Genomic DNA, 24,485 nt, shown 5'->3' with positions numbered 1-24,485 from the left:
TAAAACAAAGAAAAGAGTGTTGGCTATATGTGAAAAAATCATAATTAATACATTTCATCCTATCTCTTTCAAGATGGTAGGCAATTCAAATCAATCAATTTAATATTCCAATTATGTACTTCTGTGGGTGGGATGAGATGATGAGATAGAGAACAAGACGTTCTTAAGGTTATTACGGGATAGTGATATTTTTATAGCAATAATACAGCTATTATTATGGACCTCTAACAATTTCATGAATGTAAACATGACCTCCCCAAGAACAGAGCTACTTTGCACATACCAATTCAATCAATGCCTGAATCAATATCTTCTGATTACACCTGGGGTCTGGACTGAACTAAAGCAGAGAAGTCTAATCTTTGGCAAGGACAATGAACTTGCTTATCTTCCTCAACAGTATTTGTTCAATATTTTGCACAGTATTTGGGCATAAAATAATCATTTGTGGAATTAATTCATTAACAGATGCATAAATAAAAAAAAACTTCGATGCCCTCTGAAAATTTCACATTCCCATTGTTAACCCGAGACACATATTCTTGTGAAAATGGGACAAGAAAAGGAATTTTCTTCGGCATAGTTTCCTGGGACCTCAGCATAACCCCAAGGCAATCTGGCATGCTACAGAAGCACTGAGTCATCTGGTCTACAACACACCACATACCCTGCCAAGAATAAGGATGTGATTACATTCCCTGAGAGTAATTTCACTGACGGTAAAATAGCATTTAAACAACATTGAGAGGTACAATGTCCATGTGAGGAACTTATTTTTTAATACTTATCTTTCATTTTTTAATAAATTATTGCAGCAATCAACATACACTAATTGGGACTCTACTATTCACCAGTCACCACAGTGTGCTCTGGAAATCCATTAGGGAATACAGTCAGCCGTAATCCTGCTCTCAGAGTTCTATATGAGAAGCCAATGTGATAAAATAAATGGAGAAGTGCAAAGTATTGGAGAAGTATACAGCAAGGGGATTTAATTTGAGACCTAGAGGCCAATAGAGTCCCAGAGGAAGTTGCTTTTAAGCTGACACCTGAAAGTCCAGTTTAAAAAAAAAAAAAAAAAGCTAAGTAAAGTGAGATGAAGAGGCTCACTTCCAGCAAAAGGCAACAGCAAAGACCGTGTGGTGAGAGAGGAAATGAGAAGGAAAAACACTTAACTGGGCTGAGGTATAGAAAACAACATGGAAAGGCGCATGAAACGAGCTCACGTAAGGCAACTGAAGGAGGTTCATTGAGGTCTTATAGGTTGTGTCAAAGATATCAAATTTTAACCCAAGAATAATAAGAGGACATAGCAATGCTGTCAACAATGGGTCATGTGATCAGATACGCAGTTTTACAAAATTACTCTGGTTGCCATTTGGAGAATGAACTGCAATGAAGCAAAAATGAATACAGGGGATGAGTTAGGAGGCTATTACATTTGTTTGCAGGATAGAAGATAGAGGCTGAACCAGGGTGGTGGCAGTGAACTTAGAAAGAAGCAAATACACTTGAAGAATATTTTCAGGAGATAGAGTAGACAGGGCTTGATTACTGAGGAGGTGTCAAGGGCAAAGGATGAGGAGGAACCAAAGATGATCTTGATTTTTGGCTTGAAACCACTGGTTATTGGCAATTTTGTATGTGATGTACTGGAAAGAACCTATATTTTGGACTAAGATAGACTCTTAGTTGAATGCAGGTTTTAATCCTCTGTAGTCATGTTTTTGAGGTCATTACTTACACCTTTAATTTTCAGATTTCTTATTTGCGTAGAACCGGAAAGCCTAAAAACAGTCATGTGTCTAGTATATCGTAGGCTTTCAGGAAAGTTTGCGTTCTTCTTTCTCTTCCATTAAGGTACTAAATATACTAGTCATTTATTCCAAAATATTTTCACCAGTCTCACTTTATATTTATGAAGCCTAACAAGATTCTTGTTTTCATACTCTCTGCATGAGTTTGTTAGCCAGGCCACTTGCAATTTGCTGTTAGCTGTAAGAGTTTCTCTCTCATCCAAAAAAAAAAAAAATTGCCATAGAGTTGATTCCAACTCCTGGCGACACTCTAGGACAGAGTAGAACTGCACCTTAGGGTTTCCTAGAAGCAGCTGTTGGATTCAAACTGCTGACCTTTTGGTTAGCAGCTGAGCTGTCTTTCTCTCTCACAGTCACATCAAAACAGTGAGTTTGTAAAATTCGAATTTGATACTTGTCTACTTTGAAAATACTCATGTGAATTTACTTTTATTAAATTTCACTTTCTTGTGCTTTGCCCCTAAAAATTACCTTAATTTATAAAAGTTTATTTGAAATCTAAAGCTATAATCACCTCATTTCATTTTTTCACTAACCATCACCTGTTTTTCATTGCCACATTTATCCATTCTTTCTTTCAACCACCCACATGATCAGTCATTAGATTTTCTAGTTATCTATTATGTTATTGACAAAGTACTAGGTGCTATAGGTGATAATAAGCTGAATAAAAATTATGTAAATCCCAGACGAGATAGAAATAGATGACCAAACATACATACATATGTATGTATATATGTATGTGTGTATAGATATATATGTACACACACTCCCCCATGTGTCTGTCAGTTTGTCATACTGTGGGGGCTTGTGTGTTACTGTGATGCTGGAAGCTATGCCACCGGTATTCAGATACCAGCAGGGTCACCCATGGAGAACAGGTTTCAGCTGAGCTTCTAGACTAAGACAAGCTAGGAAGAAGGACCCGGCAGTTTACTTCTAAAAAGCTCTAGCCAATGAAAACCTTATGAATAGCAGCAGAACATTTGGCTGATATAGTGCTGGAAGATGAGGCCCCCAGGTTGGAAGGCATTCAAAAGATGTCTGGGGAAGAGCTGCCTCCTCAAAGTAGAGTCGACCTTAATGACGTGGACGGAGTAAAGCTTTCGGGACCTTCATTTGCTGATGTGGCACGAGTCAAAATGAGAAGAAACAGCTGCAAACATCCATTAATAATTGGAACCTGGAAGGTACAAAGTATGAATCTAGGAAAACTGGAAATAATGAAAAATGAAATAGAACACATAAACATCGATATCCTAGGCATTAATGAGCTGAAATGGACTGGTATTGGCCATTTTGAATCGGACAATCATATAGTCTACTATGCCAGGAATGACAACTGGAAGAGGAATGGTGTTGCATTCATTCATCGTCAAAAAGAACGTTTCAAGATCTATCCTGAAGTACAATGCTGTCAGTGATAGGATAATATCCATAGGCCTACAAGGAAGACCAGTTAATATTACTATTATTCAAATTTACGAACCAACCACTAGGGCCAAAGATGAAGAAATAGAAGATTTTTATCAGCTGCTGCAGTCTGAAATTGATCAAACATGCCATCAAGATGCATTGATAATTACTGGCGATTGGAATGTGAAAGCTGGAAACAAAGAAGGATCAGTAGTTGGAAAATATGGCCTTGGTAATAGAAACAATGCCGGAGATCAAATGATAGAATTTTGCAAGACCAACGACTTCTTCATTGCAAATACCTTCTTTCACCAACATAAACGGTGACTATACACATGGACCTTGTCAGATGGAACACACAGAAATCAAATTGACTACATCTGTGGAAAGAGACAATGGAAAAGCTCAATATCATCAGTCAGAACAAGGACAGGGGCCGACTGTGGAACAGACCATCAATTGCTCATATGCAAGTTCAAGCTGAAACTGAAGAAAATCACAGCAAGTCCATGAGAGCCAAATATGACCTTGAGCATATCTCACCTCAATTTAGAAACCATCTCAAGAATAGATTTGATGCATTGAACACTAGTGACTGAAAACCAGACGAGTTATGGGATGACATCAAGGACATCATCCATGAAGAAAGCAAGAGGTCACTGAAAAGACAGGAAAGAAAGAAAAGACCAGGATGGATGTCAGAGGAGACTCTGAAACTTACTCTTGAGCATTGAGCAGCTAAAGCAAAAGGAAGAATTGATGAAGTCAAAGAACTGAACAGAAGATTTCAAAGGGCCTCTCGAGAAGACAAAGTAAAGTATTATAATGGCATGCGCAAAGAGCTGGAGATGGAACACCAAAAGAGAACACACTCAGCGTTTCTCAAGCTGAAAGAACTGAAGAAAAAATTCAAGCCTCAAGATGCAATAGTGAAGGATTCCATGGGGAAAATATTAAATGATGCAGGAAGCATCAAAAGAAGATGGAAGGAATACACAGAGTCATTATACCAAAAAGAATTAGTTGACATTCAATCATTTCAAGAGGTGGCATATGATCAGGAACTGATGGTACTGAAGGAAGAAGTCCAAGCTGCTCTGAAGGCACTGGTGAAAAACAAGGCTCCAGGAATTGATGGAATATTAATTGAGATGTTTCAACAAACAGATGTAGCCCTGGAGGTATTCCCTCGTCTGTGCCAGGAAATATGGAAGACAGCTTCCTGGCCAACTGACTGGAAAAGATCCATATTTATGCCTATTCCCAAGAAAGGCGATCCAACTGAATGTGGAAATTATAGAACAATATCATTAATATCACACGCAAGCAAAATTTTGCTGAAGATCATTCAAAAATGGCTGCAGCAGTATATCGACAGGGAACTGCCAGAAATTCAGGCCGGTTTCAGAAGAGGACATGGAACCAGGGATACCATTGCTGATGTCAGATGGATCCTGGCTGAAAGCAAATACCAGAAGGATGTTTACCTGTGTTTTATTGACTATACAAAGGCATTCGACTGTGTGGATCTTAACAAGTTATGGATAACACTGCAAAGAATGGGAATTCCAGAACACTTAATTGCACTCATGAGGAACCTTTACATAGATCAAGAGGCAGTTGTTCGGACAGAACAAGGGGATACTAAGTGGTCTAAAGTCAGGAAAGGTGTGCGTCAGGGTTGTATTCTTTCACCATACCTATTTAATCTGTATGCTGAGCAAATAATCCAAGAAGCTGGACTGTATGAAGAAGAATGGGGCATCAGGATTGGAGGAAGACTCATTAACAACCTGCGTTATGCAGATGACACAACCTTGCTTGCTGAAAGTAAAGAGGACTTGAAGCACTTACTCATGAAGATCAAAGACCACAGCCTTCAGTGTGGATTGCACTCAACATAAAGAAAACAAAAATCCTCAAAACTGCACCAATGAGCAACATCATGATAAACAGAGAAAAGACTGAAGTTGTCAAGGATTTCATTTTACTTGGACCCATAATCAACACCCATGGAAGCAGCAGTCAAGAAATCAAAAGAATCATTGCATTGGGCAAATCTGCTGCAAAGGACCTCTTCAAAGTGTTGAAGAGCAAAGATGTCACCCTGAAGACTAAGGTGCGCCTGACCTAAACCATGGTATTTTCAATCATATCATATGCATGTGAAAGCTGGACAATGAATAAGGAAAATCAAAGAAGAGTTGATGCCTTTGAATTGTGGTGTTGTCAAAGAATATTGACTATACCATGGACTGCCAAAAGAACAAACAAATCTGTCTTGGAAGAAAAGCTGCCAGAATGCTCCTTTGAGGCAAGGATGGCAAGACTGCGTCTTACGTACTTTGGACATGTTGTCAGGAGGGATCAGTCCCTGGAGAAGGACATCATGCTTGGCAGAACACAGGGTCAGTGGAAAAAAAGGAGACCCTCAACAAGGTGGACTGACAGAGTGGTTGCAACAATGAGCTCAAGCATAACAACGATTGCAAGGATGGCGCAGGACCGGGCAGTGTTTTGTTCTGTTCTACATAAGGTCGCTATGAGTCAGAATCAACTCAATGGCACCTAACAACAACAACACAATGTACACACACGCATATATTCAAATATGTACATTCAAATATATTCTAATACATATTGAAATATGTATATTCATAGTATATATACCAGATGTTGCGAAGGCATTTGTGATGATAGGTTTGTGACAAAATCTACATAGAAAGTATAAACCTCAGTCTGGCTCTGTGGAAGAGGAAAGGCACAGAAGAGTAAACGTTTGAGCTAGCACTTGGTCCTATCCTACGGATAGGATCCCAACAAATGTAGACAGAGAAATGCTTTTGATGTCAACTAAGAGCCTGAGGTAAAAAAAAAAAAAAAGTACTGATGAAAATTGCAGAATCTGGCTTGAGTTTGGAGGAAAGACTAGGTTGACGCAAGGTAATAGAAGATCAAGCACGTTGTTTATGGGTTTTAGATTTTCCCTCTTAGAATACCAGGAGAGGGGTGTAATGTGGTCAGGGCTATGTATCTAGTAGTTGTTTTCGGGAAGGATGGAAAGGAACTGCCTCTGTCTCTGAATTCTACTACTTTTCACTGACATCCCCCACAGGCAGCCTCATTCCCATCCACACATCTGAACCATTCCTATGTGATGTGGGAAGTTTATCAACAGCTCAGAGACTTCCTATTTCACCCATCAAGTAGAATTCACAACTCAGCCTCCCAGATACAGCATATGGACGCCCAGGCAAAAGTGCCAGACTCCTGTGTTGATGCTGAGTCATACTGCCTCTCTCTTGGCTGCCTGTTAACTCAGGCTCTAGGACTGGTCTTCTGCTTTACTCTACATATTTTATCTTTTTTAGCTCTGACCTTTCATTCTGCCAAGTAGAGCTGCCTCTCTCTAGGATTACTTCCCTGACTTGAACACCAGTCTACAACCCTGAGCAATGACAACTGAGCTTCACCTCACTCCGAACACTGTGACTCATCTCTCTGGGTCCCCCACAGAGTTGGCTTCTGGAACTCTCTTATTCTCCAGCTCCATCTCATCCAGCCCTTCAGCCTTACCTCCACCCCATTTATCTCCACTTCCCCTTCTACTCCAAGTTGCTTCCAGCAGGCTCCATTGTGATAAGAAAAAAAGGAAAGATTAGAGACAGGACTCACGGACAAATGTAATTTTTTTGAAGTGGTCTTGAATTAGTTTGGTGGTAGTAGAATTAAAAGAAAAGCAGGTGAGAAAGATGTTGTCAAAGTGAAATTGAAAGATTTAGATCTTGAGAAGAGAGTAAAACAGAAAAACATTAAATGTGACACTGAGTATTAATTTACTCTTTGACCCAGCAATCTCACTTTTAGTCATTTGCCGTGAATGTGTTGTTGTTGTTAGGTGCCGTCACGTTGGTTCTAATTCATAATGACCCCTATGTACAACAGAATGAAACACTGCCCAGTCCTGCACCATCCTCAGTGATCGTTGTTATGCTCGAGCCCATTGTTGTAGCCACTGTGTTAATCCATTTTGTTGAAGGTCTTCCTATTTTTCACTGGCCCTCTACCAAGTATGATGTCCTTCTCCAGAGACTGATCCTTCCTGATAACATGTTCAAAGTATGTGAGACATAGTCTTGCCATCCTTCCTTCTAAGGAGCCTTCTGGTTGTACTTCTTCCAAGATAGATTTGTTCATTCTTTTGGTAGTCCATGGTATATTCCATATTCTTTGCCAACACAATTCAAAGGCGTCAAGTCTTCTTTATTCATAGTCCAGCTTTTGCATACATATGAGGCAATTGAAAACAGCATGGCTTGGGTCAGGTGCATCTTAGTCTTCAAGGTGACATCTTTGTTTTTAACATTTGAAAGAGGTCTTTTGCAGCAGATTTGCCCAGTGCAATGTGTCTTTTGATTTCATGACTGCTGCTTCCATGGGTGTTGATTATGGATCCAAGTAAAATGACATCCTTGACAACTTCAATCTTTTCTCTGTTTATCATGATGTTGCTTATTGGTCCAGTTGTAAGGATTTTTGTTTTATGTTGAGGTGCGATCCATATTGAAGGCTGTGATCTTTGATCTTCATGAGTAAGTGCTTCAAGTCCTCTTCATTTTCAGCAAGCAGAGTTGCGTCATCTCCATATCCCAGGTTGTTAATGAGTCTTCCTCCAATCCTGATGCCCCCTTCTTCTTCATATAGTCCAGATTCTCAGAATACTTGTTCAGCATACAGACTGAATAAGTATGGTGAAACGATACAACCCTGACGCATAACTTTCCTGACTTTTGACCACTTAGTATCCCCTTGTTCTGTCCGAACAACTGCCTCTTGATCTATGTAAAGGTTCCTCACGAGCACAATTAAGTGTTCTGGAATGCCCGTTCTTTGCAATGTTATACATAACTTGTTATGATCCACGTTGTTGAATGCCTTTGTATAGTCAATACAACACAGGTAAACATCTTTCTGGTATTCTCTGCTTTCAGCCAGGATCCATCTGACAACAGCAATGATATCCCTGGGTTTACATCCTCTTCTGGATCCGGCTTGAATTTCTGGCAGTTCCCTGTCGATATACTGCTGCAGCCGCTTTTGAATGATATTCAGCAGAATTTTACTTACGTGTGATATTAATGACATTGATAATTTCCACATTCATTTGGATCTCCTTTCTTGGGAATAGGCATAAATATGAATCTCTTCCAGCCAGTTGGTCAGGTAGCTGTCTTCCAAATTTCTTAGCATAGATGAGTGAGCACTTCCAGCGCTGCATCCGTTTGTTGAGATGTCAATTCCTGGAGCCTTGTTTTTCCCCAATGGCTTCAGTGCAGCTTGGACTTCTTCCTTCAGTACCATTGGTTCCTGATCATATGCTACCTCCTGAAATGGTTGAACATCGACCAATTCTTTTTGGTATAGTGACTGTACTCCTTCTGTCTTCTTTTAATGCTTCTTGCGTCGTTTAATATTTTCCCCATAGAATCCTTCAATACTGCAACTCTAGGCTTGAATTTTTTCTTCAGTTCTCTCAGTTTGAGAAATGCCTAGCTTGTTCTTCCCTTTTGGTTTTCTAACTCCAGGCCTTTGCACATATCATTATAATACTTTACTTTGTCTTCCCAAGCCACCCTTTGAAATCTTCTGTTCAGCTCTTTTACTTCATCATTTTTTCCATTTGCTTTTGCTACTTGATGTTCAAGAGCAAATTTCAGAGTCTCTTCTGTCATCCATTTAGGTCTTTTCTTTCTTTCCTGTCTTTTTAATGACCTCTTGCTTTCTTCATGTATGATGTCCTTAATGTCATTCCACAACTCATCTGGTCTTCAGTCATTAGACTTCAATGCATCAAATTTATTCTTGAGGTGGTCTCTAAATTCAGGTGGGATGTGGCCAAGGTCATACTTTGGCTCTCATGGACTTGTTCTAATTTTCTTCAGTTTCAACTTGAACTTACAGGTGAGCAATTGATGATTTATTTCATAGTTGGCCCCTGGCCTTATTCTGACTGATGATATTGAGCTTTTCCACTGTCTCTTTCCACAGATGTAGCCAATTTGATTCCTGTGTATTCCATCTGGTGAGGTCCACATGTATAGTCACCATTTATATGGGTTAAAAGAGGTATTTGCAATGAAGAAGTCATTGGTCTTGCAAAACTCAATCATGTGATCTCTGGCACTGTTTCTATCACCAAGGCCATATTTTTCAACTACCAGTTCCTCTTCTTTGTCTCCAACTTTTGCATTCCAATCACCAGTAATTATCAATGCATCCTGACTGCATGTTTGATCAATTTCAGACTGTAGAAGTTGGTAAAAATCTTCAATTTCTTCATCTTTGGCATTAGTGCTTGGTGTGTAAATTTGAATAATAGCCATATTAACTGATCTTCCTTGACAGCATTGTACTTCAGGATAGATCTTGAATTTTTGTTTTTGTTTTTTTGACAACGGATGCAATACCATTCCTTTTCAATTTGTTGTTCCCAGCATAGTAGACCGTATGCTTGTCCAATTCAAAATGGCAATTACCAGTCCATTTCAGCTCATGAATGGCTAGGATATCAACGTTTATGCATTCCACTTCATTTTTGACAGTTTCCAATTTTCCTAGAATATAGAACTCCAATAGTATGAAAATATGTATGCACCAGGTCATTCACAGGATCATTAGTTGTAATTTCAAAATATTGGAAGCTGCCTAAATGTCCAAACATATGAGATTGGTTGAATAAACTATGTTAAATGCATACAATCAAATACTATACAGCTGAAAAAAGTATCATGAAGATTTTTATGAACTGATTTGGAGTAAATTTCAAGAGATATTGTTGAGAAGTGAAAACAAAGTATAAAAGACTAAGTATAACATGCTTACATTTTCTGTAGGAAAAAATGAAAAATAACAGTACATATATTTATTTATCTTATAAAAATATAACACAGACAGACAAAGGAGAAAGCAATAAGGAAAGTTACCTACAAGGTATGAGGGGAAACAAGATGGAAAGCATAAGGAAAAGAGTCAATCTCTGATGACGCTTCTTTTGAATAGTTTTGTCTTTTGGAAACAAGCTAATGTTCTATATATTATAAGATAAAACTAAATCCTTGAGGCCAAGAGGAGAAGAAAAAAAACTAAAACTAAAAGCAATCTGAAACAATAAGTTCAATTGTATTTTGAATGATTATCATAACCCCGTTAAAGGGGGTGAGGGTAGGGGGAAGAAATCCAAGTAAATTATGAGCACAGCAATTGACTATATATATTATACAATCTTCTTTGTTTATAATTTATTATTCTTTTAAAAAATACCTGAATTTGATTTGCAAATCAATCCCTCCACCTGTCCTTCCATTCATCCATCCAGCCTTGCATCCATTGATTCATTCAAAAACAGAAATTTTAAGAAACAAACAACACAGAATTGCAGTCTTATTACTGAAAGAAATTTGAGAAGAGTGAATTTTCAAGATGAAAGAGGTTGTATGCGTGTGTGTGTTTTCTTTTGATTTGGTGGATATTATAAACGGAGGTACAGAAATCTTGAAAGGAAAGACTGAAGAACTAGAGGCGGGAGGATATCAGCAAACACGGAAAGTCACTAACTGCTAACACCATATGTCATGGTCCCTGGCTAATCCATTCACATCTCTTTGGATATGGCCCTGGTTTCTATTAGCAAAACTTCCTCACTGAACTTAACCTACATGGAGCAATTTGTTGCAATCAAAGGCTCTGTGATAAGGTCCTGGCTGTGATTGCAGATGGCCCTGCCAACAACGCCAACTTCAGGACGGAAGATCTGCACTCATGTAGTCAGAGCCTCATCTTCAGCATTTAGAGCAATGGCGCATGACCCTGGCTGTACATTAGAATCACTTGGAGAGCCTTAAAACCCACTAAATTCCAGGTCACACCTGAAAACAATTGAATTAGGTCTTCTGCAGGTGCAATGGGCGGTGATACTGTATAAATCTCCTCTTCAGATTTTCATGTTCAACCAGGACTGAGATAAACTGACTTTGAGCCTCCACATGCCGAAATGTTAAAACGGGATTTAATTATAGTAATGCTGACTAAATACCATTGAAAACACAACTCCAGCTGTTTTGTTTTATATGGTTTTGGTAATCAATGCTTAACAGCTTTTCTGTAAGCATCTAAGAAATGTTTTTAAGTGACTTCTATGAGATATAAAAATATTTTGGCCAAACCAAAAATCAGTCAGTTAGGATGCTCTTCACTGAGTTATGCATCCCAGTGAGTTTGAAACTTCTATCAAACTAAAAAGGCTTTGGTTCTGTTTGACGGTAAGGTATAAATTCAAAGACCCTTGATCTGTAACAGAAAATAATTAAGTCAGTGCATAGAAACCCTTTCTAAAAGATTTAATCCAGCATTCAACAGCACGTTTCACAATTTACATAAAACGTTGTCGGGTGTTGTTTCCAGTGAATATCCTGAGTGAAGCATGCGTTAGGAACAGCTGGAGAGTAACAAACTTGCCAGTCTCAGCAAGATGACGTTTTATTTTCTATTGATTTATCTGAATTTCATTTCTAAAAAAATACTCAAATTCAGCCTCACTCAGAGGTTTAGCATTTCTCCAAGCCTACACATTTCCATTAAAAAGCGAAATTTGAATATTTCACTAAAGAATTTTCATATAAGGAGAACCCTTTCTTTCCTAAAGTGTATTTATTTTGTTGTTGTTGTTGAGAACACACACATTGAATACACACCAATTCGACAGTTTCTACGTGTACAATTCAGTGACATTGATTACATCCTTTGAGTTGTGCAACCACTCTTATCCCCCCTTTCTGAGTTGCTCTTCCCCTGTTAACATCAATTCTCTGCCCCTAAGGTTCCTGTATAATCTTTTGAGTTGCTGTGGTCAATTTGATCCCATATAGATGGTTCTTAAAAGAGTATGATGCTCAAAGAAAACATGTTTTACTAGTTGACCTAAACTAAACTATTGTTTGGTTTTAAGAAGACTTTAGGGAATATTTTTGGTTTAAGGTTTACAGATTATCTCAGGGCAATAGTTTCTGGGGATCTTCCAGCCCCCATGGCTCCAGGAAGTCTGGATTCCATTAGAACTTGATATTCTATTCTACATTTTCCCCCTTTTGACTGGGATTCTTCAAAGGAGTCTTTGACCAAAATGTCCCATAATGGCAGCTAGACACCATCCAGTTCTTTGGGTCTCATGGCAGAGGAGGCAGTTGTTCATGAAGGCAATTAGCCACACATTTCACATCCTCATAACGAGAGAATTCTTACCTGCATTAGAGCAGATGATATCTTGAGAGTTCTTACACATTTGGTTACTTCGTTTCTTGGTCAGGTCACATTTGTTTGGGTACTGGCAAGCTTCCCCAGACCATCCTTCATCACATTTGCACCTGCCACAGTCACATTTACCATGGCCTAAGGATTTAACAACATTCAGTTAGACTCCAATTGTTTTTCAAAAGAGACCATTATTGTAACTAAAGTGCTAAGAGTGACATTATTCTGCACTCAGCTGTAATAAATTCTCGATACAAGTGTATTACACTGGCTGAGGGATAATGCTATTACATACAGTATAATTGAGTATGAATATTTTATTTCAACAATCAATTTTTGATAAATCATTCTAAAAAATTAAATTAGTTCATAAAGACAGTATGGTAGATAACCAACCACAAACTAATGAGCCACAATGGTCCAAAAATTTAACACTAAGGATAAAAAGAAAATCCACCCAGATCTCAGCATTTAGATGACAAAAACCCTGTAAAATTTATTTCTACTTAACTCTATTTTGCAACACATAAAGCCATAAATCCAGAGTAAGGAAATTTACATAAAATTCTCTAAGGTAAATAATGGCCTTAATTTATTTGAATTAAATATGTAATGGAATTTTATTGATGTTTTAAATATTATCTCAGTATAAAATTGACTTAAAAAATAAGCACATACTTTGTTTCTTGTTGAGGAACTTTGATTCAAGAGTCAAAAGGATAACAGCCATATCCTGGTTAATGCAAGGGCACTCATCTACTCCGTCAGCGTGATATGCTCCAGTTAAAATACATTAATGCACAATGCAGGAAAATTTGGTGCTTTTTATTTTTAAATTAAAACCAACTGCTTCAAATGGAAATGCAGACTTTATCAGTATGGGGGAAAAAAAAAACTTGACAAAAATGGGTTTGGTTTAGTCATTTACATGTACCAGTAAAAAAAAAAAAGTACAATTTTTTTTGCCAAATATGGAAAAAAAAAAGATGAAGAGAACAACACTTACTCCCTCCTGTACTTTACCGATATTTTATATAAACTGCTAAAATAAACTACCAAAATGAATGTGCCCATTGTATTAGCTACACTTCTTTGACTTCAAGTACTTTTGAAGTCTTAAAGAGGTAAAAAGTAGTTTATATATACTTGGAGATAGACACTTGAGTCCATATATACTTGGAGATAGATAGATGATAGATACATGATAGATATAAAGTATGACTATGGAGATAAAAGGACACCCAGTGGCTTGGGGTTAAAGTGTTCATCTGCTAACCAAAGTTCAGCAGTTCCAACCCACCAGCTACTCTGCAGGAGAAAGATGTGGCAGTCGCGTCAATAAAAATGTACAGCCTTGGAAACTCTATGGGGCAGTTCTACTCTGTCCTATAGAGACGCTATGAATCAGAATCCACTCAGCGGCAGTGGGTGGGTGGGAGGCACAAAACGATTAAGCACTTACCTGCTAACTGAAATGTTGGTGGTTGGAACCTACCCAGAAACTCCGCAGGAGAAAGACCTGGCGACCTGGTCACATAAAGATTACAGCCAAGAAAGCCCTATGAGGCAGTTCTACTCTGTGACATGGAGTCACTATGAAGTCGAAATCAACTCTAAGGCACCCAACAACAAGAAATAGATGGAGACAGAGATAGAAATGACAGAGAGAGAGAGGACTAGAGATAGAAGTACCTCATGGAGATCTTGCTTATTGTTAAACAACTTGTCACGCAACCCCAGTACCTACAGCTGTGTTTTCTGTGGTGTGCCAAGAGTTGGGTAGTAAGAGTGGAAAGCCCCGGATGCAGGCAAAAATGACTTACATTGGCTGTAAAAATTTTAAAACAATAATAAAACTGACAAAAAGACCTCTTCTTTTTTTTTTTTTTTTAACATGTACCAGCAATTTTAAACAATGTTAATAATAAAATACTCCTCCCTTTCAAAAAAATCTTCATTGGTTTATGTTCCAAACAATTGTTACAGTTTAGATCGAGCTTTAATGTTGTACAGAGGGTCACTGAAAGCTGGAACCAACTAGATGGCACCTAACAACAACAACCACCATGATGTATAAAACCTCAAATTAGCACACCCATTGCTGTGAGTTGAAACCGACTCATAGCAACCGTAGAGGACAGAGTAGAACCGCCTTATAGGGTTTCCGAGGAGCACCTGGTGGATTCGAACAGCCAACCTTTTATTTAGCAACCGTAGCACTTAACCGTTATGCCACCAGGGTTTAGTTTTATTATTTGTTAATAAACATTGTATGCTAATGAAAAATAATTCAGGGAACCCCAAGTTGTAGACAGTACCAGTTGCCTCAAGTTGACTCCAACTCGCGACACTCCGTGTGTGTCAGATTAGAACTGTGGTCCACAGGGTTTTCCATGTCTTATTTTTTGAAAGTGGATCACGAGGTCTTTCTTTTGAGGCATCTCTGGGTGGACTTGAACCCCCAAACTTTTGCTTAGTAACGGAGTGCTTTAATCGTTTTGCCACCCAGGGATTCCCCCAGTTATAAAGTAACCCCAACGTACGCAGGCTCAGCCGCTCACGTCTTTTTTTATTCTGAAATAATTTTAGTCTTATAGAAGAGTCACAAAAACAGTACAGAGTTCTTACCTACCCTTAACCCAGCTTCCCTGAACGTTAACTTTTTACATGACCGCAGTTACCAAAACCAAAAGTAAATAAGTAAATAACATTGGTTTAATATTATTAGCTAAACTACAGACTTTGTGTTGATCTCACCAATTTTTCCACTAATATCCTTTTGGATCTGGCTTCTTTCACTTAGCAAAATGGATTTAAAATCCACCTGTGTTGTATGAATTAATAGTTCATTCTTTTTATCACCGATTAGTATGCCATCATACATATATGTACCTGAGCTTTTTATCCACTTACAGGTTAAAGGACTTGTGAGTGTTTGCAGTTTTGGGTAATTATGAATAAAGCTGTTATAAACATTTTAATGCAGTTGTTACGTGGACATAAGCTTTCATTTATCTTGAATGAATGTACTGGAATGGAATTGTTGGATCATATGGGAGTATATGTTTAACTTTAGTAAAGCTTTGCCAAATTGTTTGCCAAAGTGATTGTGTCATATTGTATTCCACCAGCAATATATGAAAGATCCAATTGTTCCTCTTGGTATTGTCATTTTCCTTCCTTCCTCCCTTCCTTCCTGCCTGCCTGCCTTCCTTCTTTTCCTCCTTCCTTACTTCTTCCCCCTCCTTCCTTCCTTCCTTCCTTCCTTCCTTCCTTCCTTCCTTCCTTCCTTCCTTCCTTCCTTCCTTCCTTCCTTCCTTCCTTCCTTCCTTCCTTCCTTCCTTCCTTCCTTCCTTCCTTCCTTCCTTCCTTCCTTCCTTCCTTCCTTCCTTCCTTCCTTCCTTCCTTCCTTCCTTCCTTCCTTCCTTCCTTTTTTCTTTTCTATAGGGGCACAATGAGTTGAAATCAACTTGACAGCAATGAGTTTGGTTTTTTGGTCTGGAATAGGTTTATAGTGGTAGCTCATTGTTGTTTTAATTTGTATTTCCCAAACGACTACTGGTATTGAGTATTCTTTCATATGCTTATTTGCAATCCATATGTTTTCTTTCTTTTTTTTAAATTGTACTTTGGATGAAGGCTGACAGAACAAACTAGGCTCTCATTAAACAGCTAGTACACATATTGTTTTATGACATTGGTTAACATCCCCATGACATGTCAACACTCTCTGTTCTTGAACTTGGGTTCCCTATGACCAGCTTTCCTGCCCTCTCTTGCCTCCTAGTCCTTGCCCCTGGGCTGGTGTGACCCTCTAGTCTCGTTTTATTTTATGGGGCTGTCTAATCTTGGATGAAAGGTGAACATCTGGAGTGACTTCGTTTCTTAGCTAAAAGTGTGTTTGGGGGCGGTACTCTTGGGATTTCTCCAGTCTCTGTCAGGCCAGCTAGTCTGGTCTTTCTTTTTGAGTTAGAGTTTTTTTCTACATTTTTCTCCAGCTCTGTCTGGTATCTTGTATTGTGATTCCTGTCAGAGCAGTCAGAGGTGGTAGCCAGGCACCATCTAGTTGTGCTGGACTCAGTCTGGTGGAGGCCGTGGTAGTTGTGGTCTATTAGTCCTTTTGACTAATTTTTCCGTTGTGTCTTTAGTTTTCTTCATTATCCCTTGCTCCAGACAGGGTGGGGCCAGGGCAACATCTTAGATGGCTGCTCACAGGCTTTTAAGACCCCAGACGCTACTCACCAAAATTAAATGTAGAACATTTTCTACATTTACATGTTATGCCAATTGAGCTAGATGCTCCGCAAGGTCACGGTCCCCACAGCCCTCATCCCAGTAATTCAGTCCCTCAGGGAGTTTGGATGTGTCTATGGAGCTTCCGTGGCCTTGCCTTGTACTAGTTGTGCTGGCTTCCCCAGTATTGTGTACTGTCTTACCCTTCACCAAAGTTACCACTTATCTATTGTCTAGTTAGTGTTTTTCCATCCCCACCCCTCCTCTCCCTCGTAATCATTAAGGATTGTTTCTTTTTGTGTATAAACCTTTTCAAGAGTTTTAATTGTAGCTACATACTGTAAATTTCATACAATATTTGTCCTTTTGTGATTGGCTTATTTCACTCAGCACAATGCCCTCCAGATTCATCCATGTTGTGAGATGCTTTGCAGATTCATCGTTGTTCTTTATCGTTGTGCAGTACTCCATTGTTTGTATATACCACAGTTTGTTTATCCATTCATCTGCTGATGGGCATCTAGGTTGTGTCCATCTTTTTGCTATTGTGAACAATGATGCAATGAACATAGATGTGCATATGTCTTTTTGTGTGATGGCTCTTATTTCTCTATGATATATTCCTAGGAGTGGGACTGCTGGATCATATGGTATTTCTAGCTTTCTAAGGAAGCACCATCTCATTTTCCAAAATGGTTGTACCATTTTACATTCCCACCAGCACCGCATAAGAGTTCTAATCTCCCGGCAGCCTCTCCAACATTTATTATTTTCTGGTTTTTTTGATTCATGCCAGTAATGCCAGGGTGAGATGGTATCTCATTGTCATTTTGATTTGCATTTCTCTAATGGCTAGAGATCATAAGCATTTCCTCAGGTGTCTGTTAGCTGCTTGATTGTCTTCTTTGGTGAAGTGTTGGTCCATTTCCTTTGCCTATTTTTCAATTAGATTATTTGTCTTTTTGTTGTAGAAGTGTTGGATTTTCCTGTAGAGATAAGACCTTTGTCTGATTTTTAATAGCTCAAAATTTTTTCCCAGTCTGTAGGTTCTCTTTTTACTCTTTTGGTCAAGTCTTTTGATGAGCATAAGTGTTCAATTTTTAGAAGATCCCAGTTATCTAGTTTATCTTCTGGAGTTTGTGTGTTGTTGGTTATGGTTTGTATCCTGTTAATGTATGTATTAGGGCCTCTAGCGTTGGTCTTATTTTTTCTTCTATGATCTTTATAGTTTTTGCCTTTATATTTAGGTCTTTGAATTAATATTTGCGTATGGTGTGAGATATATGTCCTGTTTCCTTGTTTTGTAGATGGACATCCAATTTTGCCAGCACTGTTTGTTAAAAAGACTGTCTTTTCCCCATTTGATGGACTTTGGGCACTTGTCAAAGATGGGATGATCATAGGAGGATGGATTTACATCTGGGTTCTCAATTCTGTTCCATTGGTCAATGTATCTGTTGTTGTACCAGTACCAGGCTGTTTTGACTACAGTAGCTGTATAGTAGGCCCTGAGGTCAGGTAGTGTGAGTCTTCCTACTTTCTTCCTCTTCTTTGATAGTGCTTTACTTATCCAAGGCCTCTTCCCTTTCCATATAATGATTAGTTTTTCCATCTCTCTAAAGAATGTTGTTGCTATTTGGATCTGGATTGCATTGTATTTGTAAATCACCTTGGGTAAAATTGTCATTTTCACAATGTTGAGTCTACTTATCCATGAGCATCGTCTGTTTTTCCATTTATGTAGATCTCTTTTGATTTCTTGCAGTAGTGTTTTGTAGTTTTCTTTGTATAGGTCTTTTACATCCCTGGTTAGATTTATTCCTAAGTATTTTATTTTTTTAGGGGCTATAAATGGTATTATTTTCCTGATTTTCTTTTCATTGTTCTCTTTATTGGCATATAAGAATACAACTGATTTTTGTATGTTTATCTTGTATCCTGCCACTCTGCTGAATCTATTAATTCCAGTAGTTTTCTCGTGGAGTCTTTTGGATTTTCTATGTATAGTATCATGTCATCTGCAAATAGGGATAATTTTACTTCCAACTTACCAATTTGGATGCCCTTTATTTCTTTTTATTGCCTTATTGCTCTAGCTAGGACTTCCAGTACAATGTTAAATAGGAGTGGTGATAAAGGGCATCCTTGCCTTGTTCCTGTTCTCAAGGGGAATGTTTTCAGCCTCTCTCCATTAAGAATGATGTTGACTGTTGGTTTTGTATAGATGCCCTTTGTTATGTTGAGGAATTTACTTTCTATACCTACTTTATTGAGAGTTTTTCTCATGAATGAGTGTTGGACTTTGTTGAATGCATTTTCTGCATCAAATGAGAAGATCATGTGATTTTTTTCATTTATTTATGTGGTGAAATACCTTGACTGATTTTCTAATGTTAAACCATCCTTGAATAACTGGTATGAATCCTACTTGGTTATGGTGTATATATATATATATATATATATATATATTTTATGATGCTGAATTCTATTGGCTAGAATTTCGTTGAGTATTTTTGCATCTGTATTCATGAGAGATATTGGTCTGTAACTTTTTTTTTGTGGAGTCTTTGCCTGGTTTTGGTATCAGGGTTAGGCTGGCTTCAAAGAATGAATTCAGAAGTATCCCTCCCTTTTCTATTGTTCTGAAATAGCTTGAGTAGTACTGATGTAAGCTCTTCTCTGAATGCTTGGTAGAATTCTCCAGTGAAGCCATCTGGGCCAGGGCTTTTTTTTTTGGGGAGTTTTTTGTTTTTGTTTTTTGATAACCTTTTGAATTGCTTCTCTTGTTGTGGGTCTGTTCAGGTTTTTTATATCATTTTGTGTGGGCAGGTAGTGTTTCTAGAAATCTGTCCATTTCATCTAGGTTTTCAAATTTGTTGTTGTATAGTTTTTCATAGTATTCCGTTATGATTCTTTTTATTTCAGTTGAGCCTGTTGTAATGTCCCCCATTTCTTTTATTATTTGGGTTATTTGCATCCTCTCCTGTTTTTCTTTTGTCAATAAGGCCAGTGGTTTGTCGATTTTGTTGATCGTTTTGAAGAACCAACTTTTGGTTTTGTTGATTCTTTCTATTGTTTTTACATTCTCTATTTATTTCCTCTCTGATCTTTATTATTTCCTTTCTTCTGGTGGCTATGGGCTTCTTTTGCTGTTCTCTTTCTATTTGTTTGAATTGTGTAGCTAATGTTTTGATTTTGTCCCTTTCTTCTTTTTTGATGTGTGCATCTATTACTATAAATTGACCTCTGAGCGCTGTCTTTGCTGTATCCCAAAGGTTTTGGTATGATGTGTTTTCATTCTCATTTAATTCTAGGAATTTTTTTTCCACCTTTGATTTCTTCTTTTACCCAATGGATTTTAAGCAGGGTGTTATTTAGTTTCCATGTAAGTGATTTTTTTCCTTGGTCTTCCTGTTGTTAATGTCTACTTTGATGGTATTGTGGTCAGAGAAGATACTTTCTATTTTCTCAGTGATGTATTAACTTTATGAAATTATTATGCACACAGACATGTACTCACATGTTTACATATGCACACATGCACACACACACACACAAACCCTAGCTTGGTGAGTCACCTATGTGTCACTACAGATTCTGCCACAGTGAGATTTGTGATCTTCAGCAGACTCTTTAATTTTTTAAAATTTCTTCCACATTTTTCATCTGCTAAATGAAATATGTATATAAGCTCTTTTTTATAAGCTCAGTATTTTCAAGAGATGCAAGTTATGTCTCTTTAAGGTGGTGTTAATAGAATCCTCAACCCCACCCAGTTTCATACACTTACCCCCCAAATGCCAGTCCTCCCTTCCCTATGATAGTCCATGATAATAAGAGTATATGCTATATTTCTGATGTCTTGAGAAGGGAAAGAGAGAGAGGGAAAAACAATGGATAAGATGATGGATGTTCTTAGTTCACTTTGCCTCTTCTGGCTTCCAGTTCTAAGATTCTATTTATCAGAAATCTTTGCAAGAATTCTTTTACCTTTTTTTGCAATAAAGGGAGACCTCATTTCTTTTAAGTTTCTGCCTTGGCCTTTTGTCCTCTCCTGGGGTATTCAAGTGTGTCTGTCACTATCAAGTACAGCCAATGACAGAAGCCACTTAAGCTATAGCTATCTCATATCCACCAATAATATTTTTTAGTCAGTGGAAATGAATTTAATCAAACTAGAATCTGAGAATCTTAGACTGTTATAACCAGAATAGGAGATCTGAGACTATACAGTGAAATCGTCCCAGCTTTATGAAAAAAGAAATGAAGCTTGACACTCACTCTTACCTTCTGCCTCACTATTGATAAATATACATGCCAAGGAATCTGGGTAAATAGAGATATAGATGCCGTATGTGTGTGTGTATGCGTGCCTATATATGTGTGTAAATGCCTGGTGATCTACTTCCAAAAGATCACAACCACTGAAAACTTTTTGGAGCACAGTTCTACTCTGAAACACATGGGACCTCCATGAGTTGGTATTGACCCAATGGCAACAAAAAATAACAACAACATAAGTATATATGTGTGTGAAAACATGTATGTTTTATATGTAAGTACATGCATACATGAGACTTAGCAACATTATAAACTTTGTCTTTTTATATGATAACCTAAAGTGATAGCACTGGATGCTGAAATAATATTTAGCATTCCTCACAATTTGCAAGTTTGCTTTGGGCAAATCTGCTGCAAAAGATCTCTTTAAAGTGTTAAAAAGTAAAGATGTCACTTTGAGGACTAAGTTGTGCCTGACCCAAGCCATCATATTTCAATTGCCTCTTGTGTATGCAAAAGTTGGTTAATGACTAAGGAAGACTGAAGAAGAATTGATGCCTTTGAATTATGGTGTTGGTGAAGAGTATTGAATATACCATGGACTGCCAGAAGAACAAACAAATCTGTCTTGGAAGAAGAATAGCCAGAATGGTCCTTAGAAGCAAGGATGGTGATACTTCGCCTCACGTACTTGGACATGTTGTGAGGACCAGTCCCTGGAAAAGGACATCATGCTTGATAAAGCATAGGTCAGCCAAAAAGAAGACCCTCAATAAGATTGAGTGACACAGTGGCTGCAACAATGACCTGAAACATAACAGTGATTGTGAGGATGGTGCAGGACTAGGCAATGTTTTGCTCTGTTGTACATAGCATCGCTATGAGTTGGAACTGACCCGATGGCTCCTAACAACAACAACAACAACATTCTCCCCAAACTTAAGTTTTTTTTTTCCAGAACTTTTTGTATGTGTGTATTTAACAAAAAAAAAAAATTTTTTTTCTTTATTTAACACAAATGTTAATAATATTCTTCCAACCATCTTCCGAAAGTTTTAACCTTCTCCATCTCAAGCTCTATTGGTTGCCTATAGAGCAAAATCTGCATACATCCTCATCCCTGTCTCCTCCACAAGGCAGTATCAGGCAGGGCCTCAGAGTGTGGACTCCAGTGACAGACTGCCTGGGTTCTAATCCTGCTTTCACGACTTGCTGGCTGAGTAACTTCAGGCACATTTTAAATCTCTCATTATCTCAGCTTCTCCATCTGTAAAATGGAGATAATAAGAGTGCCTATCTTATAGGGCTGTTATGAGGGTGGAATGAGTTCATACTCATAAAGCACTTAGAACAGTGTCGGTCAATAAAATGTGAGCTCTTAACATCTGCACTGAAAGTACTTGGAGAGCAGGTTGCCCTAACACAACAGTCCTGATAATCACAATCCTAAACTGGAGAGGTGCTTCTGCAGAATGGAAAAAAAAAAAAAAATAGATGTTAGGTACAAACTCTGAGTCATGTTTCTCCTTCTCTCATATTGCACAGAAAAAACAAAACTAATCAAATAGTAACAGCACACCTGGGTTACAGTTATGTGAAATCTTCCAGGAGAAAGTACACATTTCACAACAATAAATAGGCAAACCCACTAACAAATTAATAAAATGACTAATTGTGGCTGAATAATAGTTTAAAGATGTGAAAGGGCTAAGCAATGCATGTTTATACTCAAATGCATGTATATACATTATATATATAATCTGTATATTATATATATAATAAATACAAACACGTGTGTGTGTGTTTGTATCAGTGCATTTGTGTTTGTGTGTTGATTACTTTTTAGGGTTCTTAAAATCCCCCCATATTCACAGTAGACCTTAGTATCTCCTGCACTTAGAAAAGCAACAAAAACGCAAGAAAAAGAAAAGATTCAGTTTTCTTTGTTTTTCAGCTTCAAAGCAAAGGTCCTGATATAAACTAGTGGTTTCTAAAATACAAAGCTCATCATTCAGGGAGTCCGCAAGAAGTTATTTGGGGTGCTAGAATTAAATACTAGAATTAATATTTACACTTATTTTCATTTTATCTTTAAAAATGGTTACTTTGTATGTTTTATCTGTGAAATATATAAATATTAAACACATGTATAGACATTATAAGCGAATGTACATATGTATGGTTTAATTCAATTTTTGATGTGATAAAAAAAATTTGAGACAGCTGATTCAGCAATTAGACTTGCAAGTTAGAGCAAAGAATCTATTTCTTAAGCTTGGTGGTGGATATACAATATCCATTATTTTGCTTTTCTTTATTCCGTATGATAACTGTCATTAGCTGCCCTCAGGTCAGCCCCCACCTCATGGCAACCCCATGTACAATAGAAAGAAATGCTGCCATCCCCATGGTAAGCTGCAATTCAGATTATTGTGATCCACAGTGTTTTCACTGGCTGATTTTCAAAAGTAGACCAGCAGGTCTTTCTTCCTTGTCTGTCTTAGTCTGGAAGCTCTGCTGAAGCCTGTTCAGTAACATAGCTACACACCAGCCTCCACTGACAAGCAGGAGTAAAGAAGCACCAGCAATGCTCTTGTGAGCAATTAGTTCCCAAAGACCACAGGGCTTATAATCCATATAATAGACCAGTGGTAGCTGTGCGTGAGATGCATGGGCCAGGACTCGAACCTGGATGTCTCGTATGGAAGGTGAGAATTCTACCACTGAACCAACCATGCCTTCTTTGACAGTATTTCACTCAAAAAATATAAAATGAAGAACACTCATGTTAGAAGGCACATTCCTATAAGAAATAATACTAAAGGATGTTGGTTTGGGACTTCAGCGACAGTCAGGTAACAATACAGTCCTTCCTGACTGATACTCATAAGATACCACATATGCATACTATGAGCGAGAATGGTGCAAAGTGAGAGAATGCCTGGATCATATCAACCTGCACAACCCAGAGGTCTATGAAGAAATGGATAGAATGTAGTTAATAAATATTTGAATGATGAGGACACTATTAGTCATAAGACTATAAGCTGACCCAGTACAAGAGATGGAGAGCAGAGCTGTGGATTGTGTGGCTCTCTGGGAAAGGGCCCTGTCCCCTGCCCCACCCCAGAAGGTCTAGAGTCTGGACAGTGACGTAGGCTTGGAGATCCAACCTCCATATCCCGAGAAGTACCTCAGATTTTCTCTGGGCAGGTTTGGAACAGTTTCAGTAGGATACAAATGGCCTCAAATACCTGACACAGCCCACCCAGTGTCCCACGAAACTTGGCATAGGAGAGCAATCACAATTTTTTGGAGAAAGAAAGCCATTACAGAAAAGGACTTGTGGTTAGAAAAGGTAGATGACCTACAAGCAACGCCAACCACAGACCAAATTGGTAATACAGGTTGTCTTTGTAAATGGCCGCAGGC

At 38.1% G+C, this 24,485-nt stretch overlaps 1 protein-coding gene across 1 annotated transcript in view; it reads right to left on the bottom strand.

Moving 5' to 3' along the window:
* The window catches only part of ITGBL1 (integrin subunit beta like 1), a 271,140-nt gene that overhangs the window by 117,682 nt on the left and 128,973 nt on the right, over positions 1–24,485 (bottom strand). The window contains exon 3 of the mRNA XM_049867217.1: positions 12,531–12,677. Within this exon, the coding sequence (XP_049723174.1) occupies positions 12,531–12,677 (147 nt within the window). The remainder of the gene's footprint in view (positions 1–12,530; positions 12,678–24,485) is intronic.

Source organism: Elephas maximus, chromosome 23 (assembly GCF_024166365.1).
Source record: "Elephas maximus indicus isolate mEleMax1 chromosome 23, mEleMax1 primary haplotype, whole genome shotgun sequence".
NCBI lineage: Eukaryota > Metazoa > Chordata > Mammalia > Proboscidea > Elephantidae > Elephas > Elephas maximus.
Note: the sequence above shows the minus strand (reverse complement) of the source record. Positions and strands in the feature narration are given on the sequence as shown.